At 45.5% G+C, this 15117-nt stretch overlaps 1 protein-coding gene across 2 annotated transcripts in view; it reads right to left on the reverse strand.

Annotated features, from left to right (window-relative positions):
* Positions 1-15117, reverse strand: part of HELZ (helicase with zinc finger) — a 70624-nt gene that overhangs the window by 41522 nt on the left and 13985 nt on the right. For both annotated transcript variants that reach the window (XM_066587297.1, XM_066587298.1), the window contains exons 3-11: positions 13648-13684; positions 13352-13476; positions 11415-11471; positions 9082-9133; positions 7238-7313; positions 5334-5532; positions 4718-4825; positions 2895-3192; positions 278-545 (exon numbers count right to left, since the gene is read on the reverse strand). In XM_066587297.1, coding sequence (XP_066443394.1) covers positions 278-545; positions 2895-3192; positions 4718-4825; positions 5334-5532; positions 7238-7313; positions 9082-9133; positions 11415-11471; positions 13352-13476; positions 13648-13684 — 1220 coding nt within the window. The remainder of the gene's footprint in view (positions 1-277; positions 546-2894; positions 3193-4717; positions 4826-5333; positions 5533-7237; positions 7314-9081; positions 9134-11414; positions 11472-13351; positions 13477-13647; positions 13685-15117) is intronic.

Consider the following 15117-nt stretch of genomic DNA (forward strand, 5'->3'; position numbering starts at 1 on the left):
TAGAGCATTTCAAAGAAGAACATTTACAAAAAAGAAATGCTTGAAAGTCTCTTTTCTTGTCAATAAAATAGAAGAATAATAAAATAGGGCAACAATCAATATGGACAAATGCCCTGAGATCGTCTCTCTATAGGACCTCTATATGCCTTAGTAACTTTGGAACAACTTGAGCAAAGCTAGGGATGTCCCTTTAAATGACCAGGATGGTTATCATAATGAGTGAAGCAGGACCACCACCACCACCACCCACCTACTTGCACCAGGGAGTGATACTTACTTGCTGACTTCCTTGTACTGTGCAATCTCTTCAATATAAAGCAGGTCATGCAGGCGAGACTGGTAATTGGTCCTGGTCAGTGACTTGTCCAGGACAGACTGTGTAAACAGCTGGTCAGCAGAGAGGGGGATTTGGTATCGGCTGAGGAGGCTCCTCTCTAGTTCAGTAGTTTCGTTGGGCTCAAACTCCACTATGGTCTTGGACATGGAGTCCCAGCGTTTTGCGGTCGTTAGCAGCTGCTGCCGGGCATGCATCAAGTATTCAAGATCTGAGAAAAGAAGGAGCAGACAATGAGATTAGCAGCAATATATCCCTCGCTGTGGCCTGTCAGAGGTTGCCAGAATATTGCCACAAACATGACACACACATATATACAAACACACATCCATATTACATGGTTTGTAGAGTGTATGTATGTAAGGACCCTACATCGTTCAAGCTTCACCACCAGAGCTACATTCACAACCCTGCTACATTCTTGTTAGGTCCCACAGTCTAAAACCTAACACGTTGTCACAACTTCCTGCCGGTTTCTTTCAACGAAGAGCACGCTTTACGGTAGTGCGTTGTAGATGTATACTCCAGAGGTACATTTACAAGTCTGATGGGTGTTGCTTGGAACACATCAGCTATGTGCGGCTATTGAGGGCCCCTTCCCTTAATAAAAGGGGTATTGGAGTAAGCTTGAAGTGCATTGCATCACTTTGCAGTTACCATGATACGGGTAAGTTCATATGTAGCGAAAATACTGTGGATTTTACATCCGGTTTTGCAGGCGGAAAATTAGTCTATAGTAGCAGCAATATGCAGGAAAATTGACTCATAATTCAGATTTTTAAGAAAGCAATGCATTCATTCTTTCCACAGACTGGAGACGGACTTGTTATGAATTTTCCACAAGGAGTTCAGTGTGGAAGTCGAAGTAAGCAACAACTCAACTTGTGGATGACCTTTGCATTTCCAACCAAACTTGCAGGTGCAGATAATAAATTAAAAGGGTTGTCCCGCGGCAGCAAGTGGGTCTATACACTTCTGTATGGCCATAATAATGCACTTTGTAATGTACATTGTGCATTAATTATGAGCCATACAGAAGTTATAAAAAGTTTTTTACTTACCTGCTCCGTTGCTAGCGTCCTCGTTCCCATGGAGCCGACTAATTTTCGCCCTCCGATGGCCAAATTAGCCGCGCTTGCGCAGTCCGGGTCTTCTGCTCTCTTCAATGGAGCCGCTCGTGCAGAATGCCGGCTTCGTGTAGCTCCGCCCCGTCACGTGCCGATTCCAGCCAATCAGGAGGCTGGAATCGGCAATGGACCGCACAGAAGAGCTGCGGTCCACGGAGGAAGCAGACCCCGGCGGCCATCTTCAGCAGGTAAGTATGAAGACGCCGGACCGCCGGGATTCAGGTAAGCGCTGAGCGGTTTGTTTTTTTAACCCCTGCATCGGGGTTGTCTCGCGCCGAACGGGGGGGGGGGGGGGTTAAAAAAAAAAAAAAAAAAAAACCGTTTCGGCACGGGACAACCCCTTTAATATAAAAATATCTGGATTCCATAACGATTTACCAATGAATACGGATCAGATTAAAAAAAAAAAAAAAAAAAAAAACAACATTCATCTTTCCAATTTTCTCCCCACTCCCATGGCAACGCTTGCCTGTCCATCTCAGTATCCTGACCTACAGTGATGACATTTCGTGTAAACACATGACTGCAGCAGGGGGTCACATGTCATCACTGGAGACCAGGATACAGAAACTCACAGGGGAGCAGATTAATGTCGCTATGGCAGCTGGAAGATGATGGAGATGGTGTATATGTAGTTTTCTTTTTGCCTGTAGTGACAAATCCAAAGCATATATCTGCACCGCACAAAATACGAACAAAAATCCCCATGATTTGGTACAGATTTCTCCCGTGTCTTTCCCCATAAACTTTCCACAGCAAATCTGCTATCTGTACGCTGAGCCTAACCGTTCATGTGAGATTCCTATAATGTATCACTGCAGAAGATGAAGTTCACAAAGCACCCTAGCAGAGTGCGCTGCATGCAGAGATATAACCAGCACAAAGCAGAACTGTGAATGCAGCGTAGATAAGGCAAAGCTACTCAACAGCATACGTAGATTTTACTTGCTACATGCAACACGTTGTGCGATACATTTACTTGTCGAGCTTTAGGGCCTTACATGGGTCGATAATCGTGTAGATTCCAGCGAGAATCTGAATGATCATCATTCAGTGTAAATGCATGCAGCAACTGAACGATGAACAAGAGTTTGTTTGTTTCTCGCTTGTTGTTCAGTTTTTGCATGCATGAGAGATTAGTGTGTGTAAACAGGTAGCCTTCCACTTACTGTGAATGGAGGCGGGCGGGCAGAAACAATCCCTGGCCCGCTGCACCTCCACTCACTAGCGATCATCATTCCTGTATATAAGCAGAGGAATGATTATAGCTGGGATGACCTGGTGGGGCATCTGTGCCCGACAGGTCATCCCGTACAAAAGCACCCTTTGTTAATAGACTAACACAGCTGCATTTTTTTGCATCCCCCTTCCCACCTTCTCTTAATAACGGATGTATTAGAATCTCTCTGTTGTGATGGCCCGCACGCAATTACCTTCTGTTGAAGCAGCATCCACCATAATCCTCTGCATCAGAACTGGCTCCACACCAAAGTCAAACACTACAGTCTGGCGGAAGGTCCCAAATATCTCGGTGGTAAAAGTGATAACTACTTTGTACAAGCAATGATCAAAGCCATTCTGAGACATCTTCTCTCCGACCCACTCCTGGCAGCTCTCCGCCACCTCCTGGGACACCTGGCTGTTGCCGTCTCCAGCGGATATTGACACAATACTAAAATGAGGTCTGTGTGCATCGTATAGTAGAGCCACACGCTGAAGCGTCCTTACAGGCTGCATAGTAAAAGCAACAGAAGTTAAAAAAAAAGAAAGATGGCGGATGAATGTAAATGAAGGGGAGGAATTCTACTCACAATTATTCTGCAATTATGTCTGCAACCATACAGTACTGTTAAAGGGGGTCTGTCAGCTTGAACATGGTGTCTAAACTGCAGGCGTGAGGTTATAGAGTAGGAGGAGCCGAGCGGACCAATGTATAGTTTTATGGGGGAAGATTCAGTATAACTTGTATTTTATTCATTTATATCTCTGCTCATTCTTAGCTGAACAGTCCAATAGGCGGAGCCATCAGTGACATTCAGATGTAGGTGTCAATCACTGATAGCTCCGCCCATCTTCCCCCATATATCAATCAGCTCCTCCTGCTGCCTGCGGTTTGAACAGCAATAAAACGTATGCCCTTTTAAGTATATCTACACCTTTTTAAAACGTATGCAATAAAAGGATAGCCATAAATTTCTATGCAATTGTATCCGTTGTAAAAAACGTATTTGTTAATTACTATAATCTCCTAAAGTTTTGTAGTTGAACACTTTTTTCTTAACTTATACTTTTTTTTTAGCAAATGCTTAATGTATGGAAAAGTGCATCCATGTGTTTCCATACATTTTTTGTGGGACAGAAAAGCAGTTATGTTATACTTTTCTATTTCACAAAAAAAAAAAAAAAAAATATATATATATATATATATATATATTCACAAACATAGTCAAAAGTAAACATTTTTTGAACTGCATTTGACCCATTCTAGTTTATGGGTACAGATACTCCGCTACTTGCGAACAGGTTTAGTTCCAGGAACCTGTTCGCAAGTAAATTTGTTTGCAAGTCAGAACAAATGCCTGTATGGAGCAGGATTGCGGGTGGATCCTGCTCCATACAACGTCGGGTGCAGGCTGTTCTTACAGCCGGCGGCACCAGTTTCGCCGCCGCTCCGCTCGTCGGAACAGTTAAAGTTTTAAATATCGCTGTCTACAGCGATATTTAAAGCGTGAACAAGTCCAACGAGTGGAGTCGGAACACGTGCCGCCGGGTGCCAACTGTAAGGACAGCCTGCAGCCGACGTTCAGGGGCCCTGTACAGTGTCCCAGGATAAGATCGCAGGACGCTGTTTGGTTGCTAGGCAGCCGGGGGGGGGGGGGGGCCTTCTGAAAGGCCCCAGGGCTGCCTATGCAGAGTGCCTATCAAGCGCACGGCTTGATAGGCACTCTACATGGGCAGCCCTAGGGCCTTTTAGAAGGCTCCTGGCTGCCTAGCAACTGCACAGTGTCCTGCGATCTACCCGCCAGGCTTGATAGAAGCCTGTCCGCTCCCTGCACAGTATGATGTAAAGCCATAGCATTACATCATACTGTGCAGGACACATTGTTCGTAACTTGCCAAGTTCGTAACTTGAACGTTCGCAAGTCAGGGAGTATCTGTACTTGGAAGTTCTAGGTTCCTACTTCTCTGTATAAAAACGATGCTGAAATCTCAGTGGGAGTAGGCCCTAAATGGTCTGTCCTGGTGATTTTCTTACCTTACACGTCAGGAGAAAGGTCCATGTCTGCTGAGATTTTTTGGTGGTAACGGTAACGGAAAGGTCAGGACTGTACTCCACGTGTACACCCTCCACACACTCACTGAGCTGAAGAGAAAATAACAAACATTACAGAACTTTTTACATATCTCCACTCCTCTCCCAAAATACCCTATGCTGTTGGGGGTCTGGCTCTTTCCACTATGTAACTTTCTGTCTTTGACCTTCCAGAAGATCAGTACTTGCCTGACAAACTTTATGTTGCTGCAGACTCTGCCCCACTACTATGCAACCTTCTGTCTGTGACTTTCCACTAGATCAGCAAACTTCTCTCCTGTCACCTCACCCTTAGCCACGTGTTGTCTTGCAGCAGAAAATCCATAGCATTTACAGTAGCAGTGAAGTGGATGAGATTTAAACAAATTTCATCCACACTGTAAAAAAATAAAATGCATGGAAATTGACGTATGCTTTGGATTTTAAATCTTCAGCATATTGATCCATGCTGCAGATTTTACCCTTTGAAGTGCACGCTACTTAGTCATTTTTTTGCCACTGCAGGCCTGTAGATTTTCCGTGGAGGACCCGACCTGTGTGGGCATACCCTACCACTTACCACTCTCTCTGGCGACAAGGAATTCATCCACTTCTCAATCAGTGACTCCATGTAACTGCCTGAACATTGCGTGTTCTCCTTCTGCTGCTTGAGCCGGATGAGGCGCGAGGCATATCGCTTCTGCCACTCTTCCAGCTCCTCCTGGGAGTGTGCTGATGTGCACTGCGCTCCGTACCGGCAGATCCCCTGCTCCAAGAACCTGAAATGTAGAACCGAGGACTTGTCAGAATATGAAGGCCGAATGACAGCAAAAGTGCAGTGATATATGAGGGATAATTCCAGGAGAATGGCTGGAGGATATAATCTAGCCTGCAATACTAATTAGTAAAGCATGTTCTCCGTTAAAACTGCACACGCAGAATCAAAGCTTCATAATCAGAGGAGTCACTGTGAACATACATGACATTACTTATCCCGTCTAATCCTAATTTACACTCACTATTCTGCTAATGGAGTTACTAGTGCAACACTAATCCTGCACTGATCCTGACTTACATGCTAGACTTGCACTTACTATTCTGCTGGTGGAGTCACTGTATACATACAGCCTGGACTAAGTTATATCCTGTATTTTGCTCCAAAGTCGCACTACTATTCTGCAGATTCAGAACAGAAAACCATTGGGATTCCCTGCCTGTTTAGTGCCTGAGCAGAGCTTTCCCTGGTGCATTGCATTCTGGGACATTACATCAGATAAATTATACTCATCTGATGTACAGTAAGAACAAAGCTGTCTTTACACAGGACGTAAGATACCCGACAGCTCGTCCCAGTGATAATTACTCCTGTGCTTTAACACAGGAACGATCGCTAGTGATTGGAAGTGGCGCAGGCTGGAGTAGCATTCCAGCCAGTCTGCCTCCATTCACAATAAGCAGGCAGTCGTTCATAAGTGAATGACACTGTTTACACGGGCCAATTCATCGCTCGGTTTTCTGCTTGCAGAAACCTAATGACGAATGAGAAGGGAACGACTTTTCATTCATCATTCAGTTGGTGCGTGCGTTTACACCAAACGATAATTGATCAGATTCTCGCTGAATCACAGTAATCCGAACCATCAGCCAGTTTAATTGGGCCTCACGTAACTTCCACCTAAGGCCTCCTGCACACGGGCGGGTCAGAACCTGCATGCGGGATTCCACCAGCGGAGTTCGACCCAGTGCCCGGCCGGTGACCCCAGTTTACCTGTTCGGCAGCTTCTGCACACACTGCGGATGTGCCGGTTGACACTCCGTTGTGCATGTGCAAGTAGCCGCTGGTGCTGGGAAGGGTGTGTGCGTGCGTAAGACGCGCATCCCGCAATGCCACCGCAGTGCTCACTGCAGAAGTGCCGTGGGACGGTAGTCTTTTATTGACTTCAATGTAAGCCAGCCGTCCGTAACCCATCTAAAATCACAGCATGATGCGATTTATTCTCCGCGAGTGAAAAAAAATAAAAAATAAAAAAATCGCAAGTGATTTCCGCTCGTGGAGATGAAATGGCGCTTTGCCTTTCAAAGCTATGGGCTGTATTTGCTGTAGAGTCCGGAGACAGACGCCCGCTGTTGACACCCGCCCGCTGTTGACACCCGCAATGCAAATACGCCTGTGTGTAGGAGGCCTTAAATAGAGGATGTAGTTAATTTGGAGCTTTAGGGCCACACACTTGAGGAGGCTCCATTACTTTGTATCTGTAGTACAAACGGTAGGGGACAAACTGTATACAAATGGAAATCGCCCTAACTGACCATAATAGGAGTTGCATACTGAACAGCCCCTAATGACAGTGACAGCCGTACCTGTATGAACACTAATATGATATATTCAGACACACACAACATAAAAATACCTTTCAGCCCTAGAACATACAAGACGTCAATATCATGATGAATCAATAAAGCCAGTACTACACCCACAAGTACCTTTTACATAGTGTGTACTCCTCACTGCTAGTAACACCCCGGGGTGGGGGGCGGAATTGCCATCCATCCTGTGTACCTGGGGGTGGTAATAAATCACATCATGAGTCTATAGAGTCACAGAGGTCTTCACCTAATGCTTTATAGGATCCATGCTCTCATCCCAACAAGAGCTAATTCCTAGATTATCAGTCAATTGCAAATGCTGGGTTAAATATACATTAATAACTATCAGTTAAAACGAGTTCACCTGCACCCTCTGATGAACAAAGGTCAATGATGCTCCTGAGTCCAGGTCACATTCTACAGTTTTGGCAGTCACACTTTTTTTTTACTGTGTTCATGGCGTAGTAAAATCAAAATGTCTGTATTCTGTGGGTAAGTACAATTAGACTGAGGTCACACGAGACTGAAATCCCACGAAAATCTTGCGGAACGACTGCACAGAAACACCGCAAGATTCTGGAGGAGCTTCGCCGCCTGCATTTCACTGCGGTCATCTCTCCCCATAGAGAGGTGGCCACGGAAATGGGGAAAGAATTGCCATGCCACATCTTTGAATTCCGCGTGGCATGTCCATCTCAGCGTGGCTTGGCCGCATCGTGTGGACGAGAATTTTGCAAATCTCATCCACTTTGCTGGCTAATCCCGGGATAAAAAGCCGCGGGCGGAAAGTCTTTTCTTGGAAAGTGACCAAAACAGTGCAATTCTGCCAATGTGCACTTTTTTCCCTCTGACGGAGTTGATTATGTGGGTTTAATAATGGGATATTTGGATATACTGTACATTTACGGATGTAGTGATACTAATTTCTAGATTTTCTTTTTAATATTTTGACGACTGGGAAAAGGGTTTTTTTGTTCTGTTTATTTTTTCACTTTTTTTTTTTGAATAGTTATTTTCTTAAGTTTTTTTCCCATTAGTACCCATAGGACATGTAAACTTGCGCTCATTTGATCGCTTATAAGGTATAATGCACTACTGTAGTATTGCATTATGCAGTTTTTTAATAGGACTCCTATTAAAGATGTGCCACAGGCACGTCTCTAATAGGCAAACGTTCATGGCAGGCCTGGGGCTTTCAGAAGGTCCCATGCTGCCATGACACTCAGACGGCCCCTCTGTGATCTTATTGAAGGAGGGGGGCCAGTCAGGACATTTAAATGCCGCTATCAGAACTGACAGCAACATATAAAGAGCTAACAGCTGCGATCAGAGTTCTCTCTGACAACGGCCTTTGCGGGTACGTGTCGCATGTCAAATTCAGTCGATAACGGCCCTGTATGGAGCAGGTTCAGCTTTTGAGCCCGCTTCATACACAGCATATGCTATGGACAGCTACAAGTGTCCTAACTGCACTGGGTATGTATAGTAAGGGAGTATATAGCTGTATGTGTGACAGGAAGGGATTAATTTACCTTCTTACATCCCATAACAACAAACTTGCTGGGGGGAGTAAACTGCAAATTTCATTCTACAGGAACACTCCCCCTTTATAGGCCGTAACAACATGATATATCAGTGATGAATTATGGAGAAGATGCCCATTAAGCCACGCGTGTTTGCAGGCATTAGAACCCAGAGCAGTCAAATTCTAGCGGAAGCCCAGGTTGTGTCACTGAGGCTCCTTTTCTAGGAAAGCAGTGGAGGTTCGAGGCATTTTAGACCTCCACCTCCAGATGGCTGATTTCCTAGCCATAATCATTCATATAGAAGTAATGTGTCATACATACAAGTGAAGACTACTCTGCACTCTCATATTCTCTGAACCAGTTCATTCATAGCTGAACTGATTTAGAGGAATGATTCTAGCCCAGATGCAGAAAGTCCCAGTCCAACTATCTTACCGTCTTCCAAATCCTCAATGTGAAAACCAGAACGAACGGAGTTGGCAACATTCTGCAAACATAAGAGGAGATGACGTCATTAGACCGTACATTGGATTTAGGTCACTTTTGCAACTTACAATTTTAATTTAGAGTGAAATTTCTGTCCAATAATCTGCCATGTTTAATAATCAGGAAAGAAGTGATCTATAAACGCTGGTTTAATAAAATGGGATTATTACAAGTATCCGTTGCTAGAATACAAATACACCCCTTTGCTCTACCTCGTCCCCAGTGACGCAAAGATCAGAGGTCCCTTGTCTACACTTGGGAACCGTTACACATGCTAACTTTCTACTGTTGCCTATAGTTAAACTCCCATTTACTATAATGTAGACACATTGCACATGCAAAACTCCTCTCTTCTACAAACCGGGACCAGGAGACACTTTTCTTCAGGCTTCATAGTAATTAAACTATTTTTTTACTCACCCGAGTTCCTTGGGGGCATAGAAGATCAAGAGTATAGCTGCTGCCACTAGGAGGCAGACACTAAAGGTCATCGTTCAGATTACCACAATCCAGCAAGAATCTGAACGATTCATTCAGTATAAGTGCATGCAGTGACTAAATGCCGGAGGTTTTGTTCCATGCAAACAGACAGTCGTTCACTTATCACCCGCTCACTGAGAATGGAAGCTGGCGGGCCGGAACGATCTCTGGCCCGCTCCACCTCCATTCAGAGATGTTCATTCCTGTGTAAAAGCGCAGGAACGATTAGCTGGAACAACCCGTCAGCCATCTGTTGCTCGACAGATGATCCTAAGTTTTAAGTGTTTGTCTCTGTAGAAGGAACCATTACCCTACTGCTGACACCGAGCTAACTAAGTTCTATGCAAGCATTAGGAGAAAGTAGGAGGAGCCAACAGAAGGTAACCAGTTGGGTTGGGGTGGATAGACTCAGAGTAGTTGTCTACTCCGAGGTAATAGCTCTTGCCGTCAGTAGCCTCAAAGAATCTTGTTCAGTCTTGGACCAAAGAGATGAAAATTAAAAATTATTTCACCAAGTTCACAAGAGGGCAATAGGCAAGATGCCCTGGCCATCCCAAAGACATAGTGTCTGCTAAAGTGGGTGCCGTGGCCGGCCGAGACAACTGCGGGCCTCCCCTAGGCAAGACTGGCTGCCTAGCCAGGAAATCTTCAAATCCAGGCATGCGAGTCGGGAGAGGATAAAGGAAAAAATTGGGGAAAACATATCTCCTGAAAAAAAAAACCTCATGTTTGGAGTGGAGGATCAACAGGCCTTAAAGGGGTTCTGACATGAAAAAAAAAAAATTGTACTCACCTTGCCTGGCCTGGCCCGATCGCCAGGCATGTCCCCTCCAGCCGGCATCTTCTTCTGTGCCTTTAAAGCAGAGCAGGAGCGGTCAAAAAGACCGCTTCCTGCTCTGCTCCGTCCGTCAGACACTTCCGAGGTCAACGGACGGACCGCCACAGCAAGCACGTCACAAGCAGTGCTTGCTGTGGGCGGCCCGTCCGTCCGGCTGAACTCCGGAGTGCTGCGCATGCGCAGTGGAGACGCAGCCCGTCCTGACTCCTGTCAGAGGGCACCTCTCCACTGCGCATGCGCGCGATCCCGGAGCGGCGCGGCTGCTGGAGAAAGAAGACTGCCTGCGGGGAGGCATACTAGCACTTTCTGCTTAGGTTAAGCAGCGCTGCTGATTAGAGCCACCTGATTGGCTCTTCGGCACCATGTGACTGCACAGCGTGCACCAATCAGGTGTGCTCTAGTCAGGCTGCTTAACCTAAGCAGAAAGTGCTAATATGCTGCCGGGAGCTGACCCCCCGATGTCAACAACAACAGAAGAACAGGTAAGTGTTATCTTTTTATGCTTTAGCAGCCATTAACCAATGGGTTCCCTGGGTCCATTAGGCACACCAGGGAACAATGGCTGCTAAAGCATAAAAAAATTATTCATGTCAGAACCCCTTTAATCTGGGGCGGCTCCCAGAAAGGTCCAATTAGGTCTTCCATTGAGATGAATGAGAAAATGACTTCACTCCTGAGACAAGTTCATGCAGATGTCACCATTCACAGTAGCTGTGTTGAAATGTGACCTGTCCCTATGGGATTCACTCTATTCCCTAAGTCACTATTCCCCAACCTGTGACTCTTGAAATGTTGCGAAACTAAAACTCCCATCAAGCCCTTACAGCTTCAGGCTGTCAGGACATGCTGGGAGTTGTAGTTTCCTAACAGCAGGGGGATACACAGCTTAAGGACCACTACCCTTTATGATACCCAGTAATGTAGACAGGATTCTATCCATAGGCTCATCTTATATTTCCCTTACCTTGATCTCAGCCAGCAGTGTCTTTAGCCGTGACAGGTCCTTGGTCACCATACCATTCTAGGGGAGGATAAAGACATGATATAAGATTGATATACTCCACCCTCAGACCCTAAAGATTCCACACCGCTGCAAATCAAGAGGATCAGCACCAATGACCCGATATCATACCTGTGTCAAATAGGAATTATTAAGAGGGACGGTTCTGACATAGTGCGTTAATCCTTTCTTATATCACAACATACACTTATGGCGCTTTCAGCTGGCAGCCAAAGCACAGCACCATAAATGCATGAAGAAGCTGTTCTTGTGCCTTGAGGAGAGTATGTCAAATGTATCATACAACTGGCAGCGCCCGGAATCAGAACAAAATCTGATCCTGGCTGTTTAACCCCTTAGATGCTGCAGTCAACAGCAACTGCTGCAACTATGACATTTTACACAGCTCACCTAATAAGCCTACCAGCACCCATGTGATGCACTTAATGTTGACATCGTGTCTGTCACGGACGTAAGCTGACTAGCAACTGCCAGGCAGTTAAACAGTGACAGGAATAACACTGCAAAACTTGAGTAGTGCAGTGCATCATATCAGCAATCAAAGGATTAAAATATCAAGCCTCACGTAGTTTTTATTGATATCTTTTGGTGTACATACTAATTTTTAATCGCTTGCAGGGTGGTTTGCACAAGCGTACTACATACACATTTATGCCTCCGTCATATACATAAATGCGTATGCCCCCGGGATCAACAACGGGTCTACTGACCCAAACTCAGAAGATCATATTATGCAAACATTTGATTAGTGCAGTGTACTATGCTTGACACTTCTCTTTCAGGTCTTCTATTAGACAGTGCTATCAGCATAGCCTAATTGAATTCAGACAGACATGGCAGATCACATCATGGGAGGCATGAAGAAGGGGGGGGTGGGCGGATACAGAGAGCCCCCTCTCTCAGCGTCTTAGATGCCACAGTCGGACTGACCACAGCATCAAAAGGGTTAAAAGGCTGAGATCAGGGTTTACCCCAATCCCAGACTGCCAATCTCCTCCTCCTTAATACTGGACTAAACATGCAGCAGTGTGTTCACACTTAGCAGATTTGGTGCGAATTTCGTGAAGTGGAGAATTCACATCACAATCCACATCATTCGCACAGATTTTGACACAGATCCACAGCGGACTTCACCTCTTCAATTGAAAGGGTAAAATCTGCATCACAATTCGCACCGAATGATGCGGATTTTGTCTTTAGATCCTTACCAAAATCTGCAGTGCTAAATATGCTGTGAATTTTCGTGTGAATCTGCTTGAAAATCCACCATGTGTGAACGCACCCTTTAGGCTACGTTCACATGGCAAAATTTTGCACGTAGATTTCGCCTGTAAAACCGAGGCAGAAATTTACGACTATTATGCCACGATTTTTCAGGCCCAGTCAATGGGCAAAATTCCTGCGTGTTTTTGTTCAGATCACTTCGTGATATGGAAACGTAGCAGAAGATCTGCGAGAATTCCGCTGGAAAACCACAGCTGCAGGTTTTGGAGCGGGTTCGCTGCCTGCATTTCCACTGCGGCCATCTCTCCCCATAGAGAGGCCGCTGCGGGAAAAAAAAAAATTGACATGCTGCGTCTTGAACTTCTGCACTACATGGCCATTTCCGCACAGTTTGTCCACAACGGATTGGCCGCAGCGTCCACTTTGATAGCTAATCCTGGGATTAGGAGCCGCGGGTCGAATTTCCGTGCGGACAATCCACACGGAAATTGCGCAGCAAAGCTGTCCCGTGTGAACCCAGCCTTACACTTCCAGTGGTAGTGCAGCTACATCATGACTGCTGCAGGTCACCATCATTTTTACAGTGATGCCCCATCCCCACCATTGTCCACTACAGCTGAACCCATTCACTCATCAGAACAGGGGAGTCTTCTTACCAGTGGTTCGCCGATTAGAGTCTTGGATAATACACTGGACACGATCTGCAGCTTTCCCTCCAGATGCAAACAGCACAGTACAGAGTGAACGGAGGCGTCCAACTGCGTGTGGCCCGGCCCCAGGACTGGAGAGACAGAGGAGAACAGTCTGCTGTGAATCTCTATAGTGTCTCCCGATCACAAGATGAAGTGCAGACTAGACCCAGCCCCGCACCCAGAGTCTAAGGCTAGTTCCAGCATTGGACCCCAATTTTATAGGGCTAGGTGTCTGGATGTAGGAGGAAGTCAGCACTTACCCAGCTTGCAGTCTTCATCCGCCTGATCATAGTTTTTCTACAAAAGACAGAAGGTTGGGACATGTGAGACTCAATGACAGTACAGGATACATCCACTCACATAGCTATAATTGCAATCAAAATTATTCAACCCCCATTGCAAATTTGGTTAGGAAAAATTCACTAAATTTCAATACATTAAAAAAAAGAATCATTTAAAAGTATAAAGACCCTTTTAAAAAACTTTTGACATGTCATAGTGACGTCAGAAGTTTTGATCAGTGGGAATCTGGGAGCGGAGGCCCCCTGGATTGCTAAAACGAAAGTACAGAAGCACTCAGCTGAGCAGTGTGCCTCTTTAGCGGTCATTGTGAGTGCTTTCTATGGAGCCCTACATTGCTTCGAGCAGTGATGGAAACAGCTGAACAAGCCCAATGCTTAGATGAGCGCTTCTGCCCATTTGTTTTAGTGATTATTGTCAGTCTCCGCACCCAGAACCCCAACAATCAATGTCGGATGTTTATAGAAAGTACCCTTTAACCCTTTCCAATCCACTGTCTGACGTGTAAAGACATTCTGATTGAAGGCAGTACAGTTCCGATGTCAGAAGACGTCCAGCAGAGTATTCTTACTGTACATTACTGGCCAATCTGTTGTCAGGGTCCTCTCCAGCATGTCCCATACCGCAGTACTGGCTCCAGCCAGCAGATGGCGCCATTGTATAATGGCAGAAAGAGAGAGCCCCCTAGAAAAAGCTGAATCCAAAATTGGATTGCAAAGGGTTAAATGGCTCAACACAGCTAATATAACAAGTGGTTTCTCCATATTCAAGTGCCGCTTTTAATGTCTACTACAGTTTCAGAATAATACAAGCCCCTCATGTCTAGGGTCTTGGGTTATCATTAGAGCACACTTTGGCTGTTATGACAGAGTTTCTGGGGAATGCTAGTTCATTTTTCATGGGCAACCGCATTCTTTAAATCTCATCAGAGATCTTCTATGAGGTTCAAATCAGGTGACTAACGGCCAGTCCAGGAAGGTCCAATGATGCTAAAGCTTCAGTTTCCTCACAGAAGATATGACATTTTCTCCTAATTGGCTCCATCTTGCCCTCCACATGCTGCAGGTTTCCAGTTCCAGAGGAAGCAAAGCAGCCCGAGATCATCACTGAGCCACCGCCATGCTTCACTGCAGGCAGGGGGTATTCTTCAGTCTTTCTCCTCCAGACACACAGAGGCCTGAAAAGTTTCAGTTTTGTTTCATGGCTGCACAGACCAGAATTCCTAAACTTGTGCGGCTTCTTTATACAGTCTTCAGTAAGTTTCTGCTGGCTTTCCTTATGCTTTTGGGTCAGCAGGGGTATAAGTCTTGGGAGATTGGATATGAAGACCTTCAGCATTTAGTAATCACTAGAGATGAGCGAGCGTACTCAGAAAAGCACTACTCGCTCGAGTAATTTGCTTTATCCGAGTATCGCTGTGCTCGTCCCTG

This window comes from Eleutherodactylus coqui, chromosome 13 (genome assembly GCF_035609145.1).
Source record: "Eleutherodactylus coqui strain aEleCoq1 chromosome 13, aEleCoq1.hap1, whole genome shotgun sequence".
Taxonomy (NCBI): domain Eukaryota; kingdom Metazoa; phylum Chordata; class Amphibia; order Anura; family Eleutherodactylidae; genus Eleutherodactylus; species Eleutherodactylus coqui.